The 26,739-nt window shown below is 32.9% G+C and overlaps 1 protein-coding gene across 3 annotated transcripts; it reads left to right on the top strand.

Moving 5' to 3' along the window:
* Positions 1–18,336: 18,336 nt before the first annotated feature.
* On the top strand, positions 18,337–22,558 carry LOC135134383 (uncharacterized). Of its 3 annotated transcripts, XM_064063046.1 has the most exons (6): positions 18,372–18,491; positions 21,108–21,321; positions 21,380–21,566; positions 21,630–22,038; positions 22,095–22,257; positions 22,312–22,558. In XM_064063046.1, exons 2-6 carry the CDS (start codon positions 21,129–21,131, stop codon positions 22,449–22,451), a joined length of 1,092 nt encoding a protein of 363 aa, XP_063919116.1. In that variant the 5' UTR covers positions 18,372–18,491; positions 21,108–21,128; the 3' UTR covers positions 22,452–22,558. The 3 variants fall into 3 exon arrangements, with proteins under 3 accessions (XP_063919114.1, XP_063919116.1, XP_063919115.1); XM_064063045.1 differs by lacking the exon at positions 18,372–18,491 and having other exon boundaries at positions 20,937–21,321; XM_064063044.1 differs by lacking the exons at positions 21,380–21,566; positions 21,630–22,038; positions 22,095–22,257; positions 22,312–22,558 and having other exon boundaries at positions 18,337–18,491; positions 18,717–21,124.
* The last annotated feature ends 4,181 nt before the right edge of the window (positions 22,559–26,739 follow it).

Here is a 26,739-nt window from a genome sequence, read left to right on the forward strand (position 1 = left end):
TGAAATCGATTCATCCGTTAGGGAACTACGACTCCACAGACAAACACATAAACAGACAGACAGACAAACAGACAAAACCTTCAATCACATATTATAAGATCCCTCTTTTTTGGAGTCGGGGATTAACAAACAAAGTGAAACCACAGTTACACATATATTCAGTTGTCAAATTTGTTAGTCACGAAACTTACTCATTTAATTAATTATAGTAGCCAGTACTTCAAACGGAATGTTAGTATTTGCGTAGCACGTCATCAAATTAATGTCTGAAAAAAAACCGCTGCAATGCGTTCAAAAGGATTAGAGTCGCAAAGCATAAAATGCAAGGATAAAATAAAGTAACCTTGGAGAATCAATTATTGTTTCATTTCCAATATCATTGCCTAGGAATTAAAAAAAAAACGAAGTCGAGATTTTATAAAAGGCAGCAGAAAATAAATTAACTTATTTTTTCCGAATAAGAAAGAGCACTTTCATCTACAATTTCGCGCTATATCTATGTATATAGTTAAACCATGCCTCTTTTTCGGCCTTCGTAACATTGACAGTCATTACTGAGGCATATCATTATGGAGTGTATTGTAAAATAATTAAACACCAGTATCTAAATTTTTAAGAAACCTACGAGTATACATACGTAAATTTCACGTTTAATAAAAAAAAAAATATTGGAAAAATTCGTCTTTGCATACAGACGTGTACGTTTTATACAACTATGTATATTATTTATAAGCGCTTTATTATAACGTACAATTTAATTGTTTTATTTTAATTACAACCTCACTTTCTTAACCTGACATTTGCAAATTTTAAATTCATAAAAAAAGTATTATTCACGTTTTATAACATTGTAGTTAAATTAGCGCATGCTAAGACTTAATTTAAACGATAGATCAAAGCTGAAACACTGGTACAGAATTAATTACATTCCATTAAATTAATTAAACTTGTAGTTTATGAAAAGAAATTACTGTAATTATAATGATTACTCATGCATAATCGAACACATACATGTTTGCAATCAATCTCACCAGCCAATCTGACATTTGATAAACCCAACTGTGGTGTTTGGAAATTATTTCAAACGCTGAGTGTTTTTTAAAAAAATGAAAAAGATCTAATTCAATATGTATCATAAATCAAATTTGTTATGCGACTCGATACAGCTCTGTAACGGTCGATGAATGGCAGTTTTTGTCGTCACTGTTTGTAAATGTGTATACCAGACATTGAATGTTCAATGTTGATCTGTAATTCCGCCACACAAGGGCAGCGTCCTATTTCACGGACAGAATAAATGCACTGCGCCCATAACGCACAAAGCAGCAGCATGAAAAAACAATTATTTTATTATTAATACCATGCGGGCAAAATTACGTATACGCGTTTCCTCGCATTCTCGGTTTAAAAAAAATTTAATATATTCCTACCCACATCGTAAGTTTGCGCTGCAGCAAATTTATTTCCGTTGTAATTTCCCCCGAGGAGATATTTTAATAAGTTAGAAATAAATTAACTGAGGCTACGCCTACAACGCTATAGATAACAGGTGTTCCTTCTGAGTGAGTAGGCCAAAATCTTGTCCCACAAATGATAATTAGGCAAACAAGAAATAAATATCGACGTTTTTTCAACGGCAAACACTCCTTGTAAAAAACCTTCCTATAATAGAATTAACACCAACCTGCAACTTGAAAATTTGAACGAGCCGCGAGAGGGTTATTTTAGCACCATTACGCTATTTTTCACAGCATGTAAAGATAAGAATTATCACGCTAATTGAATGAAAAAATTAAGTGCTCCTACCAAGAAACGAGCATGAACGGGGAAAGAAAGATCAATGAGCGAAGTCGACAAAAAATTTCGGCAATCGTTAACCTTTTCAGAAATGAGTAATGCGTTACCACGAGGCTCTTAAATAAACATCGCGAATTCAAATATGTGCTTAATTAGAAGTACAACTTGCGAAATTGCAAGTAAGCGACCGCATCGTACATTTAGCGCACACATGCAAACGTTTAAAATAATGGAAAAGGAATGTCTTTACGTTTCCTTTTTCTCTTCGATCGTAACCATTAGCTTGTCGTCGTCTCGCTCCGATTTCCAGCGATTTAATCTACTGAATTGTAATGAAAAAGTTAACATTGATGATGTGACTTAAGCTTTAAAGTAGATGCAAATCATAAGCTGGAACGTCGTTAAGACCTCACATTCAGATCTAGATGATAAGATCTACATGAGGCACAGCAGCTAGAACGCAGACATTTCATCGTAAACGGATTGGGACTCAATGTCGCGTACTGCTCATATATTCTCATATGGATTCATATCTAGACAGGGGATTAGGTCGCGGATGCACGATACCGTAGAAAAATACCGTAAAGCGTTACTTATTGCTAAATTATACGTGGGAGACGAATTATCCTCGATAATAGATCCAGATTAACGAGTATGGAAATTGGGGTGTTATGCTAATGCCCCCCAGTACCCTCGTTTAAACAATTACGCCCATTCTTATTCGATACTAAAGGCAGGAACTTTTAAAAATGTCATTTCTAACACAATGCTCCCGATGGCATTGCCGCGACAAGGGTCGCTGCTGGGGTCGGATCTACGTAAAGTCGACAATCTGATTAATCTTCTGTCTTTAACCTAAAATGAAGCGTATTATTCGATCTAAAAACTGCTAATTACTAAAGATTCGATTCTAATATTTTCATGATTACAACATACTTTTAGACAGTTGTGTTTATAAAAAATAGATAATAATTTAATGTTTAAAACAATAATTTCGATCTAAAAACATAAATTAACTAAAGAACGTGATACTATTTCTTACCAAATATAACACAAAACCGCTAAATAGCGTACACAACACAATTATAAAATAAGATATACCTGCTCAATATTAACTTCTGTCTTAATTGTAACTTTCATTAAACACTAAGCTCTTATTTCCTTAGTTACGCCTACTAAATAAGTAACAATTTTTTCAAAAGAAAGAAACACTAATCACTAATATACTCGTTTATGGTAAAATATAGCTAACATTCTGTGTAAGCCATTATCTAAAGTATTTTCTGCTCTTCGTCATAAAAAAGCGTTAATTTCAAATTAATTAATAATAATACATTCATTTACATATTTTATGTAACTATTTTGAGTCATTGACCTTAACCTTTTTTTCTAAATTTTAGTCATAATTAACCACATAAAAAGACAAAAGTGATAAACATATTTTGCATCAAAGTAACTGCAAAGCTTTTAAATAAATAAAATATTAATGAAAATACATACAGTTCAATGTGTATTGTGCTAACGTTCATTGTAACAGAAAAACGTTTGATACACAGGAGGCCTAAAAGGCAATTCTAAAAGTTTATAAACTCATTTGAATATTCAAATTATGTTTACTAATATCGTGATGTTAATATTTCCATTTTTACAATCATTGAATATTTTATGCATGCATAAATAATAGTAAAAACTATATTTGCGTTGACTATATATTTCTAAAAATGTGTGGTTGCATTGTCATGAAACTCTTAGTAACACATCTCTGATTTAATTTAAACATTATATCGAACCCTAAAAATTATTTAGATCACTTTCTTGATCAAAAATAAAAATGGTTGTCACTGCACTCCCATGTTTCAAGCAGGCAAGGATGCAAGCTAATTTACATAACTCTCAAACTCCCCCTTTAAACATACATTTATATACATATAAAACTTTCTAGTGCTAAAAAGTTTTCTTCAAATTTGTTTTGATACACTACACACTATTTGGATTATCTTTTCTTGTGTATATAAAAATAAGTTAGAAATGATTTGATATTTTTTATCCAATATACATTTTATACACGTTTGAGATGGTTTTATCAAGTTTCTGCAGGGGATAAATACATTTTAGTTGATATTCTGTAATCACAAAACCAACTCGGTATCTTGTCAGGATGTCAATTTAATTTTCTTTATAATAAATCATGTGAGTATGGTTAAAAACCTGAATATATTATTAAACCAAGAACAAGGGTACATGCTGCAGTATGCGAAATTTATTTAGCAAAATTTTGGGATGACGTCATTAAATTTTTGGCAGGGATGAATTTTGGTTAGCTTTTCATCGACATTCTTAAAGTATGTCTAAAATTTGGTTCACTAGTTCTGTTAGTTTAATTATTTGCCTAAATTTAGTCCCCAACAAGTAGATAGGCGACAGGTCGGAGGAAATGGAAGATCGGTATTTTCATATTCTAAAAATTGTGAAATTAGTAAATACGAAATTTGATCATTCAAAACAACTATGTTAGACCTTATTTCCTTAGGTTACACTCTGAAAGTAAGACGATAACTTTGTCTAAGAGTATCATTCGACATCTTATTTAATGCAGATATGTAATCTATTTCAGAAAAACAGTCCCCCTTTGGGATTTGTAGGTAATATACTGCTCAAAAAATTATGGTTATCTATCCTATTATTTAATATTTACTATCTTATTACTAGTCAAAAATTTAGTACACACTCGGTTATCTCCTGGAAATGCAAATTCTAACAAAAACTACCCCTTTTCCCATAAATGGCATCAAGTTTGAGTAATAAATCTTTACAAAATGTTCTCTGGCTACACACTGATTGAAGCATATAGTTACAAACAGAATAAGTGACCTCAAACTGCAAACGTATATTCCAATTTAGTAAGGATGAAGATGCAAATTATATTGGCAATAATTTAAAGGTCCTTACTACTAAATATGGTATTCTTGACACAGATTTGCAAATCTCATGAAAGTTCCTGGAAATGATCAACTTTTTATCAAAATCTACTCCGAGAACTTTTCCTTTTGTTTTAGTGGAATATTGATTATTTAGCAGATTTTGTGAGTGAAGATTTTTTTTGTGTACCTACGTGTCAACAGTTGCATAGATTCCATATAAATGTGTTTACAGAACACCAAGTTATCAATTAAGATTCTTTTTGAGAAAATTTCTTCATCTTCATCGCTAATGAGAGAAGGAGACAATTTAACGTTATTCGCATGTGCAAGTATTTGCAGCTAAAAAGTCAATGAACCTTTAACAAAAATATTGATCTAAGTAGAGTGGAATCGTAAAATTAGGTTCACCGAATCACTTTTTGCATCACAAACTGGAATGCTGTCACAGATGTTGTCACTAATAAAAACGGAACTGAGGTAAGTCGCAAAATTATCGATGATTTTTTTGTGGAACAGTCAGTTCAATGTTCTGATTAATCATGTAAAATTAATCTGGATAGGTCATTGTCTTAATCGGGGTGTCGGGAACGAATTTATCAAAAAGCTTATATAGTAGGTATATGATAAATGTAATCGCACGCATCAGTGACATACTTAATAATCAACAGCTGAGACCAATCAGTGCCTAGCATTGTAAAGCTCTATACAATTTCCGTAAAGGAAATTGACGTCGTGACGAAATTTTCTTATAAAAAGGTCATTTCAAACATTCCATGCTTCTTTACATGTACCTGCATAGATTAATGGTCCACAAGTATCTTTTTTTACTTAAGAGATAGAAAACCAAATTTGGCTAAATCAAATTTTATCATTCGTCTGAGAAACTGGACTTTTATTGTATGTACTTCAGGAGCAAAGGAAATTTGCTCTCAATAACCTCAGAGATTTTTTTAAGGTAAACAAAAATAGGAGGCACCTGTTTGAAGGCATAAACGAAATGAGATTTAGTTAAAAGCTGTTTCAAATGACGTAATTAAATTTTTGTACAGGATAAATCGACAAAACTTAGATATTTCTTATAGAATACACCGCCAATCATCAACAGAGAAGTAAAGATTCTTGGAAGGCGCTAATCTATATCTTCGTACTTTTTACCGTTATTAATTTTACAATATATATTCTCTCAGCACCTGAACCTCTGTTTTTTTTAACCGTGGATCCACCCTCATACTCCTAGCAACTCTAAGGTCGATCCCAACCCTAAAAGCGGCCGTTGTCCCAGCGGATCCCTCATTCAATAAAACGGAACATTTTATGCTGTCAAAAATATTGTCTAGGTCCTGGCGTAGTTTCTAATCCCACCCAGCTTTAATTTTTAATCTTTCAACGCCCACAATAATTATTCATTTTCCACATTTATCTTTTGATCCGACGCCACATTCGCCCTCGACGATAAATTTAAGCTTTATTGAATTTCATGTTTTTTATATGCGATGAAAATAGTTCCACCTTATCACTGACTGGGTGGATGGGAGGACGGCAGATGGTTCCACAGCCCGCTTGATATTTGCTGTCAACGACACGCCGCCGCCGACGATATGATTACACCACGCGCAGTTCTGTTCGTGACATTCAGACTATCGTCAGTAATGGTGTTTTGCTAATGAGGACGTGTTTTGCAACGCTGAGAATTGCATTAGGGTGCCCGCCCTTACACTGAGTTCGAGCATAAAACGTTTTAATTGAAGTTGTTTTTTTTTAGTTCTGAACTGACGAAGGGACTTGTTCATTAATCGATTAGCATTATGTTTATCTACGGTCACTGTGCTTGGCACTGAACAAGTCAAATCGAGCCAACGAATTTTATTTTACGATTGATGCATAATAGTGTTCCGTTATTAGATTTATTGACAAAGATAATTTGAAAATAAATATTTTTCTACGTTTTTTATACGTTTCTGTTAACAGTTGCAAACTTGGTCAAGCTATCTAAACAAACTTATTTCACTGTACGTACTGTTTGACTAGCATAAAATTGCATACAATATACAATTGCAGTATCCAGGTGACTCAACAATTTAATTGCAAAAAAGTAGATCCATTGACAAAAAAAAAAGAAAATTGGACTGAAGCGACACTTACTTGTCTCCTGAAAACCTCTTTTACCTTAGGTGTCGAGGTGTTTTCCTTTAGTATTTCAACTATTCCTTTGTTCTAAGTTTTCCTCGATCTTCTACGTTTTTTCCTTCTCCCTTTATGCCTTGCTGTGATTCTATTTGTTTTCAGTTTTACTTAATTTGTGTCCTAAAATGTATGCATGTTTTTCCCACGTAAAATCCGTCACAAACTAAACCATGTATAGACTTCTTTGCATTTGATAATTCAAATTCCGTTCTTGTTACAAAACATATTTTCTTTTTTATTATGTTTGTGAGTGAGAATATTGTTTAATAGAATGTCACACCGCTGAGTTGGAACTTCTAAGCATAATTAAAATACGCTTTCTCGTTATACTGGAAACATTTCCTACGGTTCCGTCCATGTAAACTAAAGTGGTATATTCATCCACATCTGCTGAGATAAAAGAACCGTGCGGTCTAAATTTGCTTGCTGTAATCCTTTTGCCTCCGTGAGTGCATTTACGTAATTTGATAAAAGCATAACGTGTTTAAATTACTAAAACAATATTGTCGAAGTGAGTTTGAGTTGATATTTAGGGTCGAATTCCTATAAAATCTAAAAATTAAGATGAAAAATTCTTGTTTTCTCGTCCAATTTTGATGGCGTATAAACTTTGTAATAAATGCATTTTATGACATATTTCGCGACGGACTAATTTGTAAAAGCACCTTGAACTCTGAGAGAAGTTTTGAACCCATTTATCATCCAATTTTCGTCATCGGTAGTAATAAAAAATATTACTGTGGAATTTGCATGTCGATTGTCTTTAATGTCACAACCAAATTTTTCAAGATCTAGACGAACTTAGGTACCTATTAAAAGTAACTTACACCAAGTTCTATATGTCAACCTTTTTTGCATGTTTTACAGTATTGTAATCGTAATCTAATAATAATTTATCAAAATCCGTTAAAAACATAGGTATACCTTGCAATTTAAAAAAACACAGTTTTGCGTCGTGACACTGACGCCATATCTGCGTTATACTTGCAATGTTCCAAATTAAGCTCCCCTCTTCAACCTAAAAACAGTGACGTTTACAGAATATCAACATCAGCACTGTATTACCATTTAACTGTACCTTAGCGCTTGACATATACCTAGGTAGCTGTAGTTTTATTTATGAAAGCCAGTAACGTAATGAAATTTATGTTTATTTTAGAAGCACTTACGTAAATTTGTGAAAATTAGTTTCCCATCGTTTGAACAAGGTTTTACGACCCGTATAGCAGCAGCCGAAGAATATTTTCGTAAAATTGATCGTAGGTGTAAAATCGTTTATCTTTTTTTAAACAAACGGTTACAGTAATGAATATTCACGCTCTGAAGGATTATCAAGAGAAATAAAAAAGAGAGTTATTCTGTGACCATCAACTGTATTTTGTAATTCAAACGTATTCATTTCAACAAGCATTTTTTGTTAGATATTATACCAAGATATAAATTACTCTTTGTATTACGAAATGATTGTCAGCGGTCGACTGATGATTAACATGCATGGAACCATCCGGCCATAAACCAATTGTTCCATTGACAAGACATTTCTCCATTGAGAAACGTTGGCGCGAATTTCCTGCAATGCCTATCCACTTTTCATGCAGAGCATATAAAGCAACCCACGAGCATTCCTCTCTCGGACTTATATAACTCAAAGGACATGATTCACATTTTACTTAGCAAAAACATTGACAACAGCAGTTAGAACAATGGACGGTCAGATAAACGTGAACATGTCTGGGATTCCATCGCATGTAGACCGTTCTTAAGCTGTTCAGTAAAGCCTGTCTGCAAAGGCAAGAGTGTCGAGATAATAGTTTCAGACTCTTATGACACCATCATATTATATTTCCGTGAATCCTTCCTAGCATGTGGTATTATAGGAAAGGATAGAACGTTGCGAGTAGAACCAACAAAACCATGATTTATGCATGAGTTTATTCGAAAGAATTAAAAAACACTGAAACCGAAGACTTATTAAATTACATGGCAGATGATGCAAATTCCGTTATTTCCTCTCGTTGGATCAAAATCCAATTCGACGCGGTAATACATCAAACTGATGAAAAAATCCCGTTCGATCGCTATAAATTCTAGTATACACATTTGCGTTCTGGGACAGGGTGAAACGAGCCACCCCTCTTGTTCGCGTATCTGCCGCGCCCTGAACAAGGCACATGTCTCTGCATGAGGCAATTATGCAGTTTCTGTCCCGTGACCTCTGGGGCTCACCCAGCCGGTCGAAGCGGCCTGGAAATAACAGGGCATTTGCAGAGCTTCTCAATATTCGATGCTATTGCTTCAAACCGCTGGAAATAACGTTCTCACGAAGACTAGCTTCGACCAAACCTAAAACCACGAATGATTTTTACATTCCAGTCTAGTTCCATTAAGTTTGATATAAATGAGGTTTTCGATATCGAGTCAGTGAGAAACGGAAATGTTTTGATAATATAGAAGAGCAATTTTTCACGAGCTCGTTCTTGCACTGACACTGCTAACGCCGTTTTAATGTCAAATAGTTTGAAATTCAATTTGGCTGGTACATAACGTGATTATCATATGTTCTTAGTTTTATGTGTGGAGAAATACATATTTTCGTACGTCTTGGGACTCTGATAAAGACTGTTCAAGAGTAGTGTTCGGCACTATTCTATAGTTTTTGTGTATTGTTACAAAATGCTACCAGTACTTAATGATGGAATTAATTATTATTTTTAGTAATTAAACTTATTGAACCGTTTTTCCATATATAGAGTATTAAATTGATTGACAGTGAGGATTTTGAAATTATTACGTTGACAGTTTCCAATGCAAGGTGACCACCAAATAAATTTTAATAAACAATAATTTAAGAGGAAATAAAAACTTTCCAAAAACCTAATATTCAAATATTGCATATATTTTTGCATGCAAATAATAATTTATGCATGTGAATATTACTAAATAACAATATTCGCTGCTCGCAAAATAATTGGTGCGATTGATTCTAAAAATGAAATTATTTTTACTAATAATGAATAATTATTTTAAATACCCATTATTTCGTTGCAAAGAAGGGTTCCAATAAATGGGAAATATACATTTAATAATTACATATCACGTTTTTACTTCTTCAGTGTAAACTTATTATTTCTTAAGTAAACAAAACTATTTTAAAAAGTTCGCCATGTTTTCTAACAAAAGTGAAGCAATAGTCGCATTTTTTTCTGCATTCACCATAAATCAAAATTAGATCAAAGTCTTCGTCGTTTAAATTCATCACGCATCAGTTCTTAATAATAATAATATGTATTCTGCTGAAATGTCAATTTTACCATGCTAATATCGGACATTACGTCACAAAACATAGAACTATGGTTTACTTTTTTTTTTAAATGGTAAATATAAAAGATGAATTTGAACTTGCGTTGCTGGTGATGTTTTAGGCGCAGAGCTTCTCCTGACTAACCCTGTATGATCATCGAAACTTCTAAACCAAAACATAACTACTAAGAAAACAACTAATAGATACAAGCAAATTACCAATAAAAATAGCACTTTTTTTTCCGCATGAAAAATCGAAAGGAAAAAATTGTTTGAATATACGCACATTAGGAAAAGAGTGCATAAAAAATAGAATAAAACACTTACAAAATATGTATCTAATAAACGATAAAAAAAATTGATACAACAAGGAAAAGACAAAATTACCGATCAAAATAGCCTTCATTAAAGATAAATGTAAAAAAAACACCTAATTTAAAATTAATGCAAAACTCTAACCTTTAGGCTTCTTCTTCTGCTACAATTTAGCGAATCCCCTCAACTTCATTTACGAACCCACTGCAACAAAAAACACATGAAATTTTTGTTTTCAGAAGAAAAATACGATTAACTTTATATATATTTATTATTTTTTAATAACTCTGCAATTCAATCACGCTGAACATGAACTGAAAAAAATCTATTTAACAGATTAAAAATACCCCCCCAAAAAAAGAGTTTCGTAGAATATTATTTGCCTAAAAAATTCGCTAACAAACAGATAGATGGAAATGGGAAATCGATATTTTCACTCCATAAACTGGGAAATGTCCAGAAAACAAGAAACGAAAGTTTAATAAAAAATAACCCTGTTACACTACGTTTGGCAATTAAGAACATTCTGAAGTTAGTTTAATCAAAACTGCAATAAACACTTAAAGAATTAACTCAAAAAGTGAAAACCACTGTTTTGAATTTAAATGATTGTCTGAAACGTTTTGCTAATTTAGTCAACTTTATTTAGTTGTAGTTTAATTTGTCCCAAATACAAAAATGTTTTCAAAAGTATTGTGAAATTTAAATGTTCCACAAAACAATAAAGATAATTGTGATGAAGAATATTATTAATCACACCGATGTATAAAAGGTAAACAAGGTGCGTAATGAGGTAAAAATCAAAATTCAATTTAATTTTTAAATAATTAACATTGATAAAAACCTATTAGATATTCTAAATTATTTCAGCCGAAAAGGCCAGTTTTAAAGAATAAATATCTGACGAAATATTAATGTTTGAGTTCTTGTTGAAACGTCGTTCATTTGCATGTACAATACAGCTACTTCTCTCTTAACATCCGTATTTTTACATCAATTTAGAATAAAAGAATTGAAGAAATAGGGCAACACTTACCCTTTAAATCCTGATTCTCTTTCCTTCCGCGCAGATTATTGCAGACTTGTTCCTCATGGGCACAACACTCACCTTTCACTTTAAGCCCGAAATCAAATTATTTTTAATAAAAATAAACCACTAAAACAAACTAATTTAGACACGGCACTTGCCCTCAATAAAGTGAAACCAACAGAACTCCTTTGCATGCGTAATATGGAAAATCAACAAAAAATTCTCGCCGATTCCTTATCAGACATTTTTTGCAGAGTTTTTTTTTCATCGATGCATCGCACAGGAAATGAATCTTGGTTAAAATACTGCAACATTATTTATTAGCAGAACATATTTTTCGCGCTGTGTGGATGAGTACGAAATTACAAATATTACATACAATTTGCCAAAAACAGACTAAAAAACTTGGTTCAAAGACATCTTTAAAAAATATTTTATTTTTCAACAATTAATAACACAACACAGAATTAAATTTTTCTCCATTTCTGCTAAAAAAAAAACCTCATGTAAAATAGATTCGTACGGGGTGTTCCAACGTTCAAAAAGCGGAAAATTAAACATTCATTTCGCTGTAGACTGTAGAAAAAATTCTTCAATGCACTCTAATAGAGCTGTAACTTAAAGTATCTTCAAACATATAGAGTGTTCCATTTAACTTATACAATAAAGCTGTATGTTTACTTTTGGAGCGTAAGTTAGAAAAGTTTGTAATAGAATCCTTGCCTACTTTCATGTTTTACCGACGTTTCATAATCATAACCCCCCGAACATAAAAAAATTGATCAAAGTTTATTTCGATCGAACTTACCTCGCCCCTGAAGAAATTCCCGCCTCTTTGGAAAACTATAAAATTTGCGCCATCGGGACACAAATTTGATACCGCGGTCCGCACAAGTCGATAGAAAATGTATTTAAACTAACGTGAAAATTAATTCTTAGTAATTACATGGTTAACTTCGAGTATTTATGTTTACACTTCGGAAGAATTCGACTACAAGCACGTACAAGCATCAGCAGCCGCATAGAAGAAAATGATATTTGATTAATTGTGTCTCCTTAAATCAGAGGACTGGAATGATTAATACAGCAAAACGGTTCGAAAATTATTTTGAGTTAGGAGCTGTTATTGTAATAAAAATTATTTGCGGTGTGACATTTAATTTTCGAATAAACGGGGTGAACCGGTTCTTGATTTGATTAAAAAAAAAAAAGATGTAACGAGGATGAGAATGAAATTCGAACTTACTAGTGCAAGCTTTATTCGAACGCTTGGGAAGTAGAAATTCGTCACCTCTTGAGGCCGCACGTGATTATATACTGTGTGTTTATTAATTATTTAGATCAAAGAATACTATGCAATTTTGAACGTATGTCTTCTCTGTTTCGGATACTTTTCAGATAATGCAATTAAACAAACACGTGTGTAATGTTGGTTGTATACAAACATAAATCAATTTACAAACGAAGGTTAGCTCTTGCTTGTTGAAAACTAGAAAAACTATTGAAAGAAAATAATTTCTAGAGATTTTTGAATAAGTTTACTTGAAAAGCGAAAACAAAGTTAAAGAAACTCTTGGAAATGGTATACACTCGCCTACTACTACGTACAGATGGCTCAATGAAGTTGATGGATTATTTTCCATGCGTTCTTCAACATCTTCTATAACTTCATTGATACACAATGTTGGGCGTCCAGCACCTTTTTTGTGGTGGACACTACCTGTTTCACGAAATACTCGCACAGTGTTTCTAACAACGTTATAAAAATCAGCAATGTTCAAATTAAATTTTGGAAATTTTTGTTGGAATTCAATACCACTGTTATAATGCCATTCGACTTCAATGGCAACTCCATTTCGGAAGTAGGACTCAATCAAGAACGTTTTATGTTCCACAGAGAAAATCATTTCGCACTTTTATTTTCAAAACATTCGAAAATTTGACATTTTAAACACCAACTCGGCTGAATGTATCAAAGACAATCAGAAACTGTCAATTTAACACAGCCTCCACTCATCTAAATAATTAATGAACTCACGGTTCAACACACAGCAAATAATATTGCAGAAATTCCTAATAATATACAATTTGACAACAATCGGTCCGGTAGTTTCGGTGATTTCGTGTCTAATAAAAATGGATACAGACGCCAGACAGACAGACAGACAGACAGACGGAAAATTGAGACTATGTTTTTCGTACTCTAGGATTCGATTACTACACTTCCTCAGCGGATGCTCAGGAAGCAGTAATAAGAATGAGAGCTTAACAGAATATGGAACAGCAGTCGACGGAGTTTTTTTTAGATATTACGACAGATTTTAATCCAAAGTATTTATCTCCTAATTTGTTCATTAATCATTACTACAAACCAATTGCATCTATTTTAGATTTTGATTACAACTATGAAAATAATGCAAAAGAAAAATAAATAGTCTTAATTTGTAATTTATGTCTTGTTCCTGATTCGTCCAAGTAATATCATCCATCCATAATAATATTATTTATATTATTCGTATAACATATTATATGACTTGGAATTGATTACAAGAGCAATGGAAATTTTCTTAAACACACCATTTTTATTATTTTTTTATTTTTGAAAATTTTGAAGCGTCATGCCACTGAAATGGTTGATGTGACAGTTAATGAATTTTACTTTATAGAAACTATTGTTTGCTAATTTATTTAATTACCCCTAAATTTATCGACGTCTGACACTTATTTAGATACATAACTGTAAGTGCGAACTCAAGGTAAATTATGTTTTTTGAAATAAAATTTAAGAACGCAATTTGTGTGCATCATGTTTGCAATAGTTACGTATCCAGAATACGAGGAAGTATGAAATAGTTTAGGCAAACGTTCAATATCCACAACAGAAACCATAAAAATAGACCGATAACTTTGATCGCACATACACATTAACTTGCTCGACTTTTATGTTCCAGTGGTAAACCGGCAGGTGCCTATATGCTCTATTTTCATTTTCTGAGCACTGGCTAAGGCAGATATTGTAACAGGATTATTTTAACAAACGTCTAATTTCATGTTTTCGTGAAATTTCACAGTCTGTAAAACATGAAAAGACCGTTTTTGAGTTTATGTGTGGTCTTGTCCGGTGGAAATACTTCGGATGAATAATCCCCGAAACTATTTTACCTAATAGGTGTTCAAAATTATATGTGCAATTTTAATCTTCCTAAAATTTGTTATACTTACAGAGTACATTTAGATTTGTGCTATACTGAATATGCTGAAACTAGTAGATTTATCCCCACATTAAGTTAATGACGACATTAAAAATAATATTGAAAAGTATTAGTTAAATTCTGTATAAACAACTTTGCATATTTTATTATTAAAACTTGCAACTTTTTGACACTAGTCCCTACTGGGTACTGTAAACGCCTGAGTGCTGACACGCCCACGCGATCGCCGCCTCTGGTATGAGATAATATAGATAACACAGAAGAACAATTTTTCACGTGCTCGTTCTCTCGCCAACACTCCTAATGCCGTTTTAATCTCAAGTTGTTTGAAATTCAGTTTCGCTCGTACATTGCGTGATTAGCATATGTCCGTATTGTTTTATGGCATTAACAAGCAAAAGCAGCGACTTGACGAGATAACAATAACTTTCAATTGGAAATATTCCGAACAGACATTGTAAATAACGAATAATGTAGTGTTATCGCAATGTTGTACCGTTCCATAAAGACGTTGTAATAATAATAATAATATACACGCTATAACCCTACCTTCCATTGTGAGTAGTGACTCGTATACACTTGCACATTTCCCTCACGCCCATTAAAATGTTATTACGGAAATAAGGACGAAAATGTCTGTTATTCAGCTTTAATCATAGACCAAATGCCAGTTTTTATCTGTCCCTCGCCGTCATTTCGTCTATTTCGGAAGTAATTTGACTGAATTATTCAGACTTTCGGATAACTGCAATTCGTTATATTAGCGTTCAGACTATTTTTGGAGAATAAGTCGTCAATTTTGAAAGGTAATTCGATTTGGACGAAGCAAGCACCGAATATTTTCTTTCTCACTCGTTCGATATTGGGTTTATTGAAAATGGCGTGATCGCATGGATTCATTCCATTAACGCTTCAATAGTTCTCTCTCTTCCAGTTCCCCTAAAGATATCGCACTGTATGTTAAGTGCAAAGCATTTACCTCATACAACTAAGCTTTGGAAATTGCCTATGACTTGCACTAAACTCAAACCCAACTTCGATGAATTTTTGTTATTAGGTACTATACCTTATACCCATTTAACGACCGTACACTCATTACGTAGTTATTTACTAATAAATGAGATCTGCATACGTAATAAAAACACGTTACAATCCTGCGGGTATTACTAACTCATTTGTTGAAGCTTTTGTGCATGTATTTATTTGAATCAAGTTCTCAATACGGGTACCCATCTATGAGCCATTACGGCCTTTGATAAAATAGAAATACTTGAAGGTATTCATTAAGTCATCGCCACTAACTTTTTAAACAGCCTTGTAGTGGTATTAACTAACACATTCTATTTACGGTTGTCTAATTCTTACCATAAATTCAACACGATTATGAAAGTATCATTTATTTGATATGTTATTTATTGCTGCTTTTATATCGCCGCTGGTGGCCGCTAACCTCCTAATTTGTAAGTAAATTTAAACCTTTTCTATATGGCAAAAATTAATTGCTCCTCATAATTAACAGATTTTAAACGAGTTCTAAATTCTACTTACTCACTATTATAATTAAAAGAATGTGGTATTAATGCTGACGTAATGATCAAAAATTTAAAACCTCGTACAATCGTGGCAGGAATCACAGTCCAATAGTGACTTAATATAATGATATTGGTCGAGATATGTCTTGTGGTGGCAATATGATCAATCATTAAACGATTAAATACAATGGCATATTTTTTATGAAGACATTAGACTAAAAATTGTTTATTCATTGCAAACAATGTGATTATTAACAAACCGTCATCCTGATACCGAATATAATTGACTTTTTGTACAGAGTGCTAACAATCGATATACAGTAACATTCAAAAATATTTTATAAATCGTACGTCACTGAGCATTTGGGGAAGGAATTGTCAAACACGAGGGTTTTTAGAGGCTACTGTGTATCATATGTGGACTATAAATGGATTAGTTATTTTAGGTTATTAAGAAATTAAGGTGACCAGTCGTTCCGATTCAAGCCGAAAAATAACAAATATGTATGTGTCATATTTGAAAGGCAGTAAATTAAGCTTCCTTCCTCCTTTAAGCTAAAAACAATGGCGTTTGCAGAATTGCAATATCTCTAGCGAGATATTAGGCCTCGAAGTTTTAGCTGCAACACCCTGCATGTTCTTTTTATTATTTCTCGAGCGTAAGCTAAGGAATCGGGTCCATCGAAAGAAGTGGTCCGCCGTTTCCGTCTGTTTGTCTGTTTGTCGTTTGTTTGTGTGTCTGTCGTCTCCATCCATTTTTATTAGACACGTAATCTCCGAAACTACCGAACAGATTAATGTACATTAGTCCTTCGTTTTGAGGAGATAAAGTCATTCAAATCAAGCTAATTTATACGTAATATTCTTTCGATGTATCAACATAAACACTTGTTTGTTATTGGTGCTGAGAGGATATTTTGCCCCATTATTGTATATTCATATTTTACGTTGTCCGTACTTGGAAGCGCAAATTCCAAGAATGAATTTGGACTCCCACTGAACGGGGTTTACGGGAGTGTTATTTATGCTGCTGGTTTTTACTTTATACAGGTTATCAGAAAACGAATATCGCAAAATCAAATTTTCTAATTTTTCAAAGAAGCTGGATTTGTCGGATTATACTTCAAGGACGAGGAAAGTTCTGTCGAAATAACCGTTGACCAATTCTTTGAAGTAGGTAGGATTTTATTTCAAGAATGGATTTTTTATTTTCTGACCGTCATTTTCATGTTTTTTCGACGTTGACCCCTAGAATACGAAAACAGTGATCTCCTGTTTGCGCTGTCTATCTCTCTGTCTGTCCGGCATAATCTCCGAAATTACTGGACCGATTGTGGTCAAATCCTGTATGTATATTAGTAATATAATGTTGATGGCAAAACGCTAGCCAAAATTATCATCCCACCACCAATGGGATGACGTCATTATCAAAATTTACAGCCCAAGTAACACACGCTGGTGTAATAAACGTTTAATATACTGAACAATGGTATATTCTTGGTAAAGTATATGACAGAAACGTTTATATGAAACGTTTATAGTACGAAACGTGTAATAATTATTGTATTAAATGTATTCTTTAAACCTTTTTGGGATATTTTAAGTTTCATTACTAATGATAATAAACGTTAAATCTACAGTGTTTGAAACGTTTTCATGAATCGTTAAATATACATTCTAGTAATTTACTTATCATATTAAACATATACATGAGTCATTTATTAAACGTTGTTCATTGACGATTACCTGCAACGTTTAATTCATTAGCACTTACACGTTGATGCGAAACGTTTCCTGTGATCCGTAAAATTTACTATTACATTTTTTTAAATTTGCGTCTCCCAATGCAATTTGATGTACCAAATATTACAACAGTTCTGTTATACTCTGTTATTCCCAATTGATTATACTTGGCGGATATTTTTGCTAGACATTTTGAATATTCTGATTAACACACATCCTCAGCGACATCGTACAATGTCCACACAATTCGGAACAGTTCGGACAATTCCTCTTTGTGATTGACCCGTAGATCGATCTGGTTGTGAAAATCGTTGCGCACGCAATTAAAAAACCGCGTGGAAATGCTAATTGCTAACGGCTACCATTCATGCACGTGCACGTTGTGACTTGTTGAATGTTATATAGGGCAAGAAGTTTGTAATTATACAGAATTACAGACTGTGAATATTGAAAACTGGTAAGTAAATAATTATGTGCTTTAGTATTTTACAAAAGGATAGGTATAGAATTAATGAAAAACTGCAGTTTATTATTCCACGGTTCGGGAAATCTCGATCAAGGTTAAATTGCTACAGTTTTAATTTTGTCATTGTAATATGACATTATTCAAGTATATAATAGATTAGTAATACTAATGATATCAAATACTTGTCGTTGAATGATAACTAGCATTATTTTTTAGGTTATAACGGCTACTTAATATCTGCTTGTATCCTGCTCCTATATTATTCTATCCAATTGTTACCGGTAACGAACGTGTAGGAAATTAGAGGTGATCATGTCAGATGTTAAACTTATATCAAAAAGACATCTACGTAGGAGAGTAGCGAATAATGTTAAATTAACTTTAATGAATAGTGTTTATATAGAGAGTTGTGCGGAAAGAACTCAAGAAGTTAAGTTTAGGGACAGTTCACACTTAGGTGAAATTTACACAGTTCAGTTGGGTAATACAGAAAATACTGCTGCCTATGATGCCTCTGCTTCCAATAATACTAATATTAACAGCAATGGTGGTAGCTGTAACAATAATGATTCGTTTTCAAGAACAGATCTTCCCATGTTGCGTGATTTAATTACTACGGAAGATTTTGTATCCAATGAAACCATAACCTCAATCGAGTCTTTGTCAGAAATGGTCGAAAGTAGTAGCAATAATAACAGTGAGGATTTTGTGAATAAAATAAAAAAATGGGCTTTAGATAATAATATTACGCACAAGGCATTCAACGGTTTAATACAAATAATTCAACCGGCTTTTCCATTTTTGAGAAAAGATGCTCGAACTATTTTAAAAACCCCTAGGAAAGTCGAAAAATTTCCGTTGAATAATGGTGAAATGATATATTTAGGAGTCGAAAGGGGTTTAAGAAAAAAGATTGACGGTGGTCTCAACTATGAAAACGAAATAATTTTTTTAAAAGTCAATGTAGATGGCATACCACTATTTAAAAGTAGTTCTATCGAATTTTGGCCCATTTTAGTTCAAAGTGACTGTTTTAAAAATACTTCTCCATTTGCAGCCGCAATATTTTGTGGTAGAGGAAAACCTTCTCCAATAGAAACTTTTCTAAGTTCTTTTGTTGAAGAGTGTTTGACTCTTCTTTCAGAGGGTTTAACGTATTTAGATAAAAAATTTAAAATTGAATTCAAATTTTTTTCATGCGATGCACCTGCACGGTCATATTTAAAATGCGTTGTTGGTCATACAAGCAGAAATGGATGTGAGAGATGTTTAATAAAAGCTGATCGTGAAAATTTCAGAAACTTTTATCCTGTTAATTATACATATGAAGCTAGGACTGATAATGATTTTCTGAATGTGAATCTTGAAACATCAGATACGGAGTCATATTTTAAAGGAAAATCACCTCTTTTAACACTTAGAATTGGTTTGGTGTCACAATTCGTGCTAGATCCAATGCATCTTATTTATCAAGGAGTGATCAAAAGGTTATTACTTATATATTTGCTTGAAGGAAAGCGTCCTTATAAACTTAGTAAATTAGCAGTCTCTAAAATTAATAATCAATTATTACTTGTTAAAAAACACACTCCTATTGATTTTCATAGAAAGATCCGCACATTAAGTGACATAAAGAGATGGAAAGCTGTAGAGTATCGATTTTTTCTTCTTTACTGCGGACCTCTCGTTTTAAAAAATATCTTAGAAAAAGAGTATTATCAACATTTCCTTCTTTTACATTGTTCTGTATTTATACTAAGTAATGAGGAATTATTGCGAAAATATTTTTTAGTTGCAAAAGAGGCGATTGATAAATTTATTAAGTTGTGTCCTCAACTGTATGACAAGTTTTTTGTAACATACAATGTCCATTCCTTAAGTCATCTTCACGAGGATGTTGCCAATTATGGGCCTTTGGAAAACTTTTCCTGTTTTACTTTTGAAAATTATTTAGGTAAACTTAAGAGCAAAATTAGGGGGAAAACGCTGCCCTTGGGGCAAATATATAATCGTCTGTCAGAACTAGAAACCATCACGACTAATGCCGAATCAGAAAATAATAACTGTTGTCCTATGTTTGTTAGAAACATTAATACCTCATATTTTACATGCAATAAACTAAAATTTAATAATATACTTATTTCAACTTCTCCACCAGACAATGTTGTTGCCATAAATAAAAAAATTTACATTATCGAATACATTGTTCATATAAATGGAATCTACAAAATAATTTGTACTGGTTTTAGATATTTGGAAGATTTTTATAATAGACCTATTAAGTCGTCTAAATTAGGAATATATTTTGCGAGAGGAAGAAATTTAAGCCAAGATTTTTTCAAACTAGAAGAGATATCATGTAAATATATTTCAATTCCTTTCAAAAATGGATTTTATGTTAGTCCAATTAATCATCAAAAAAAACTATAATTTTTTTTTGTAGTTATTACAGATAGATATTGTTACCTAAACGAGATGCAATAATTTTCACCTAAGTGTACATTTTAAATTTCGATAAAATCGTTAAAACTTTGATACAGTTGCCTCTTCTTTCCTATATTTTTCATTTACATAGGTATAGTCCCTTTAATCATTCCTTCTTATTAGAAAAAGGTACGTGTTCATATCATGTATGCAGTGGTTGAATTTGAGGATAGAAAATGTGCGGTGGTGCCTTTAAATTGGCTCCTAGAAGATCAGCAAATGTGTTATTGGCCAAGAGCTGCCACCCCACAACAGTTTGACAAAATGATTTCAACATGCAAAGAACCACTACGTTCATGGCCCAAGTATAAAGTGATCAACGTTACTGATATAAAAGGTATATTTCACTAATTTGGTTATTACTAAATTATTTATTCAACTTTAATCTTGTCTAGCTGATTACGATGATGCGAATGCTTTACTTCAAAAGATGATCGAGGAGAGTTCTAGCTCCTCCGACTCAGGTAATGCACAGCAGCCGCTACACGTTTTAGAAGTGAATGTGATAACTAATGATGTGAAAGAAAAAGACGAAACGCAGAATGCCTCTAAGAAGAGACGTCATGAAAAAGACATGTCAAGGTTTGTTTTGAGGAACTTATTCTCAATATCTCACTTAAGCCATTCGTTATTATTTAATTTCAGTTGCGACGAATCGTCTGCGAGTGAATTTAGTGACGATGAGCAGAGTTCTTGCTCCAAAATCTCAAATAGCACAAGTCGTGCCTCCACTGTTACTTTAGGTAACAGTGAAAAACTTAACGAAGATGGTTCCTCTGGCGTTTCAGTCGTGGCATCTTCTAGCAGCGCAGGACTTCCCACCAGTTCAATTGTTAAGTATCTTCTGGAAAAGATTCTCCGCAAAGTAGAACGTTTAGACACTATACAAGAGCAAAACACTCTTTTACTTAATAATATATTAAGCAGCATCCAGTCATCAAACATGACACAACTTAATCGTCCAGTAGACCTACCTAATATCCCAGTCAGTTGTAAGGCTGAATACAAGGCCTTAGAAGAGTTTCTAAAGATTGAAGAAAAATTTAATTATATGGTAATTTTAATTTACTAATATGTTGCCATTACTATTGACTATATTCGTTATTTTAGAAATGTCGCCTAGCGTGCATTGGAGGAACGAGTGTCCGCAACTGTGTAATGAACATGATGAAATTTATTCTCACGGATAAGGTTGCGGTGAAATTTAACTGGATTGCACGGGATAATAAGAAAAAAGCCTTCAAAGACACCCTTATGTCCAAGGTGATCCAAGGTAAATTTTGTTGAAACAAATTCAAACTTTATTTATTGTTCCCTTAAATTCTAGAGGCAGTTATGACTGCTTATTCCAAACATGCCGACCGGACCGATTTAACTGACCGAAATATTCAAGATGCAATGAAGGATTGGCTTAAATTAGCTAAACACCGACTTGATCACAAAGCTAAAAAACTTCGTGGCAATTGAGTATATTGTTAATAATAATTATTTACTTTTCTAATAATCTATTAATATATTTTATGTATTATTTTATTTTTTTTTTCGTTTATTATATGCTACTTATCATTTTTGAATCATGCGTTTTTTTCCAATGACTTTCTCCATGTTCATGTTTTAAGAATTTACAGGACAATTAAAACAAAATTAAGTGTGATTAATATTAATGACCACTCAATTTTAGTTAATAATTGTTTATTGTATATTATTAATATATACGTTACGTCAACGTACATATTTGTTAAATAATCAAACATTTATTCAACGTTTACAAGAAACATTAATTCATCCGGTAATTATTTCAGCAATATATGCGTTGGATAGAAACGTTTTCAAATGATATCTCATCTACGTCAAATACAGGTTTCATAAAGACGTTTAACGTGTACGTATAATATACTGTTTTTCTACTCAAGAAATAAACGTATATAGGGCGGACATTCTTCCAAGAAATAAACGTTACGAATAAATCGTATTTATACGGAAAGTTGGGAATTAAAAAAAACGTTTAATACACCATCGTGTGTTACTTGGGAGTGATATATTTTTTTAATTTTATAAAATAAGATACTCGTTCACTTTTGATGCAAGAAACCGTGTCGAATTTTAACACTAGACATCCAGATTTTTGTAAAAATAAACTCAAAGTTGCATAACAACATTTCGCAATTTAACGTTGAAATTGCAAAACCAAATGTTCTGAAATATTGCAAATGTTTTAAGGTTATCGTAATCATGGTAAACCGTTAGTCAAAATTGATTCGTTTATCCCCTCCCAAAAAATTGATGACGTCATCTCAAAATCGTGCCTAATAAATCTTCTCCAAAATATGCAAAATATTATGACTCTATACTTATGCAATTTATAATTTTTACAACTGCTTATACAGGGTGACTCAACAAATAATGAGTGAGGCAATTTATTGTATTGATTAAATCAAGAAGAACTGACTCCATTTTCCCAAAAATTTGAGAATACAATACTGTTACTATTAGTATTACACTGCAAAATATGTGTCCTTGCAAACAAATTTTGTAATGGAAAAGTCACTTGAAATAAACGCGTGGCACTCTTCTTTACCTTCACTTCAACGTTACATACATATCTTTATTTTTACCTATAAGGATTATTATTTTTCGAAAAAGTTGGATTTGTTCTATTATACGTCAGGAGCGAGGGAAGTTCTGTCGAAATAACTTTCAAACAGGCCAATTTTTTTGTTTTGGTGGAGGTTCTCCCGTCCCATTTGTCTCTAGGAAAGTTGGTACATAATAGGTACGGAACAGAGCTTTGGTAAATTTTGTAATTTTATTTTTCAGATCTGCCCTCAATGTCTCCTGCGTCATAGTTAAACATACATTACCTTTTAATTAATTGATTGATTCTTCTCAAATAATTAATTTAACAATGAGAAAACAACCGCAGCTGTCAAACTCGCCTTCGTCGATAATTTAAAAAAGGTTGCCAGATAATCACCTTGAATATATCATTTACTAGACAATGTAAAGTTATTAACAAAATAAACACACATACTTTGTTGCGTATGGGTGTATATCGAAGGCAGACACGCAATATGTAGGAAGCAGGTGACAATAAGCAAATGACACCGCACTATGTACTTAATTTAATTTTTTCATTTGTTTTCATAGCCTTCGACTTGCTAAATTATGAACAACTGTAAAAAAAAAGTAAAAAAGTTCAATAAACGAAAGCACTGGTTATGGAGGAAAACGACCAACTGTAAACATGTTGAAACAATGGGAATGAAAAAAGCAATACAGTACATGTTTGTAACAGTAGAACGTAAACCATAAAAATAAACCGCAGTAAACTGGTCCACAATAAAAAAAACCGCATGAAGACATTATTTTAATGAATTAAAAAACTATCTAATAACATGATATGAACAAGTTTAATTTGAGATCAGAAAATTGTGTCATTAGGTAATTATTGTTTTGTTTAATGCTAATAAACGAGTCAAGTGAGAATGCTCAAAGCATGAACATAACGATGAAATTCACGCAGTATTTTTGCTTCAGTTGCGTCCGTTATATCTTCTATTACACGATTGATATTAAGAATTTCAACCGGTTTGTAATAAGAGTAATAAGGCGGCACGTACACGTACATAAACTCATATAGAATTACATGCAGTAGAATGGATCGTAACAAGTCTTAACTACACATTTGCATAATTCCCAAAGTGTATTCAGTCTTTCAAATTGGCCCATTACCTTAACAATTCACCGTAAGTAAGATTGACAGAGTTGTTGCGTGCGAAGTAAAGTTCCTTCGTTCCTGATACTTAATCTACAAACTCTGTGATTCCTCTTTACAACTTTGCCCTTTGATTAAATGCTACATGAGAAAAGCTTGTAGCTATGAATCTTGTTATGTTCGCTGCGACTTTCGACAGGAAAGTTGTTGTATTTAAATGCATTAACTTAATACTTATGTGCGCAGTACCTCGTGCTGTGGCTGAATATGCTAATCAGAAGGTGGGGCAACTCGAATAACAAGAAACCCCACACAGAATAACTAAAAATTTAAACGTTCCTTCGTCCCTTTATTTGCTCAAATAAAATAAAAAAGTCAAAAAAGAGAAAAATGTGAACAAGACAATTATTTATCAACCCCTTTGTTTTTGTCACCCCTATTATCCTCTATCGGCCTACAGCGTTTAACGAAATGGGGTAACCATGAAAAGGCTACCCTTAACAGATTAAATAATGCTAATGAAGTAGGACTGCGAACGTTCTCGTAAATCACGCGATCGAGTTCAAGAAAAGGTGGACAAGTTAAAAGAACGACTAAGTTCTTGAAAAATCTTGTCCGCTTACACATTATTTGGGTTTTTTCTTTCTCATAATTTGAAATACGTGCGTACCGCCAACCGCTAAATTATTCAACAATTTGTTGACTGTTGTTTCACTCCGGTTTTGTTCCCTTTGGCTATATTTGCTTTTTTGTGTGTTGCTGTCCGGGAATGTACCATTCCCTTTGCTTACGCAGATGAATTTAAGCTTATTCGAGGAATACTCCACATGTTTGTCGGATCTACAAACTGAGTAAATTTTAGCATTAATTATTGTAAGTACTTTACATACCACATGCCGGTAGTTTCTGCATTTTTAACAGACAACCGCAACATAGCATTTTACTCGAGACATATCGGTCAAAGTACAAGTTAAAACGGTCGTAAATAGAAAATAAAAAGACGCGCACTGAACAATAGGAAAGTGAGCATCCATTATTCAAAATGTCAAAGGCGCAATATTTTTTGAAAAGATTAATTGTACCCTGATAAATGTCGTCATTTGTTGCGTGATTCTTTGGGCCCTTGTTTTCGTATTTGTACATGGCCCTTTGTCATTTTTAATGGGAACCGGAAACTGTTAGACAAGAAAACCGCAGAAGTAAATGAGTACTTATCTTAGCCCGAAGATCTCAAATGCTATGTTTGTATATTACGTAAAAACACACATTGAAGCAAAAATCACCATCTGTCACAAAAACGCGTATGTGAACATATTACTTCTCGAAATTAAATACAGCGCACGTTACATACAAAAACATAGAACGAAAAGTACATGTACTTTTATTATTGTAGTTCGTAATGAACTCTCCTTGTATGGGCTTCATAAAATCATAAATCTCCATGGGAACATAAATTTATGCAAGCCCCCATTGGTAAAGTACGTATGTACGAGTATCTCGAATGATCATAGTTTTGAGCAACGACCGGTGGGTACATGACGAGCTTAAGTGTATAATCTTGTATTTATGATTGTATTATTCATGAGTCAGCGGCATTCTTACATGATTTACAAAATAGTAAGATAGTGTATTTCTCCACCCGTGTCTACGTCACATGCGACAGTATTATGTGTATTTTCTGCTATTCACTCAAGTATGTTTAATCACATGTTCGAGGTACTTATCACGTAATAAACCAAATTACACATTTACAGTGTACGTATGAGACCGTAATTAATTAATTTAACTGGGTTAATTGCGGTTATTGTATTTTATTAACTGCAACAATAGCTATATTATTAATTTAAATTGCTTGCCGTTCGTATTGTAAATGGATGTGAACGTTTAGTGTGTGTGTTTTAAGGTTCTTGTACGAAGACTCATATTTAATTAGAAAATGACTACGCGTATGTAAAACTGGTTACTTTTGACACAGTTTTTGCTGACAACATGACTTTTGTTAAAATATCCAACTAGAGACGAAGTTGTCTTTCGGTCTAT

This window comes from Zophobas morio, unplaced genomic scaffold (assembly GCF_036711695.1).
Source record: "Zophobas morio isolate AGI-343-1 ecotype UQ-CSIRO unplaced genomic scaffold, CSIRO_AGI_Zmor_V1 ptg000023l, whole genome shotgun sequence".
NCBI classification, from domain to species: Eukaryota; Metazoa; Arthropoda; class Insecta; order Coleoptera; family Tenebrionidae; genus Zophobas; species Zophobas morio.

Coding starts and splice junctions, on each gene's coding strand:
- LOC135134383 (XM_064063044.1), top strand. CDS start 18,813: ATGTCAGATGTTAAACTTATATCAAAAAGACATCTACGTAGGAGAGTA.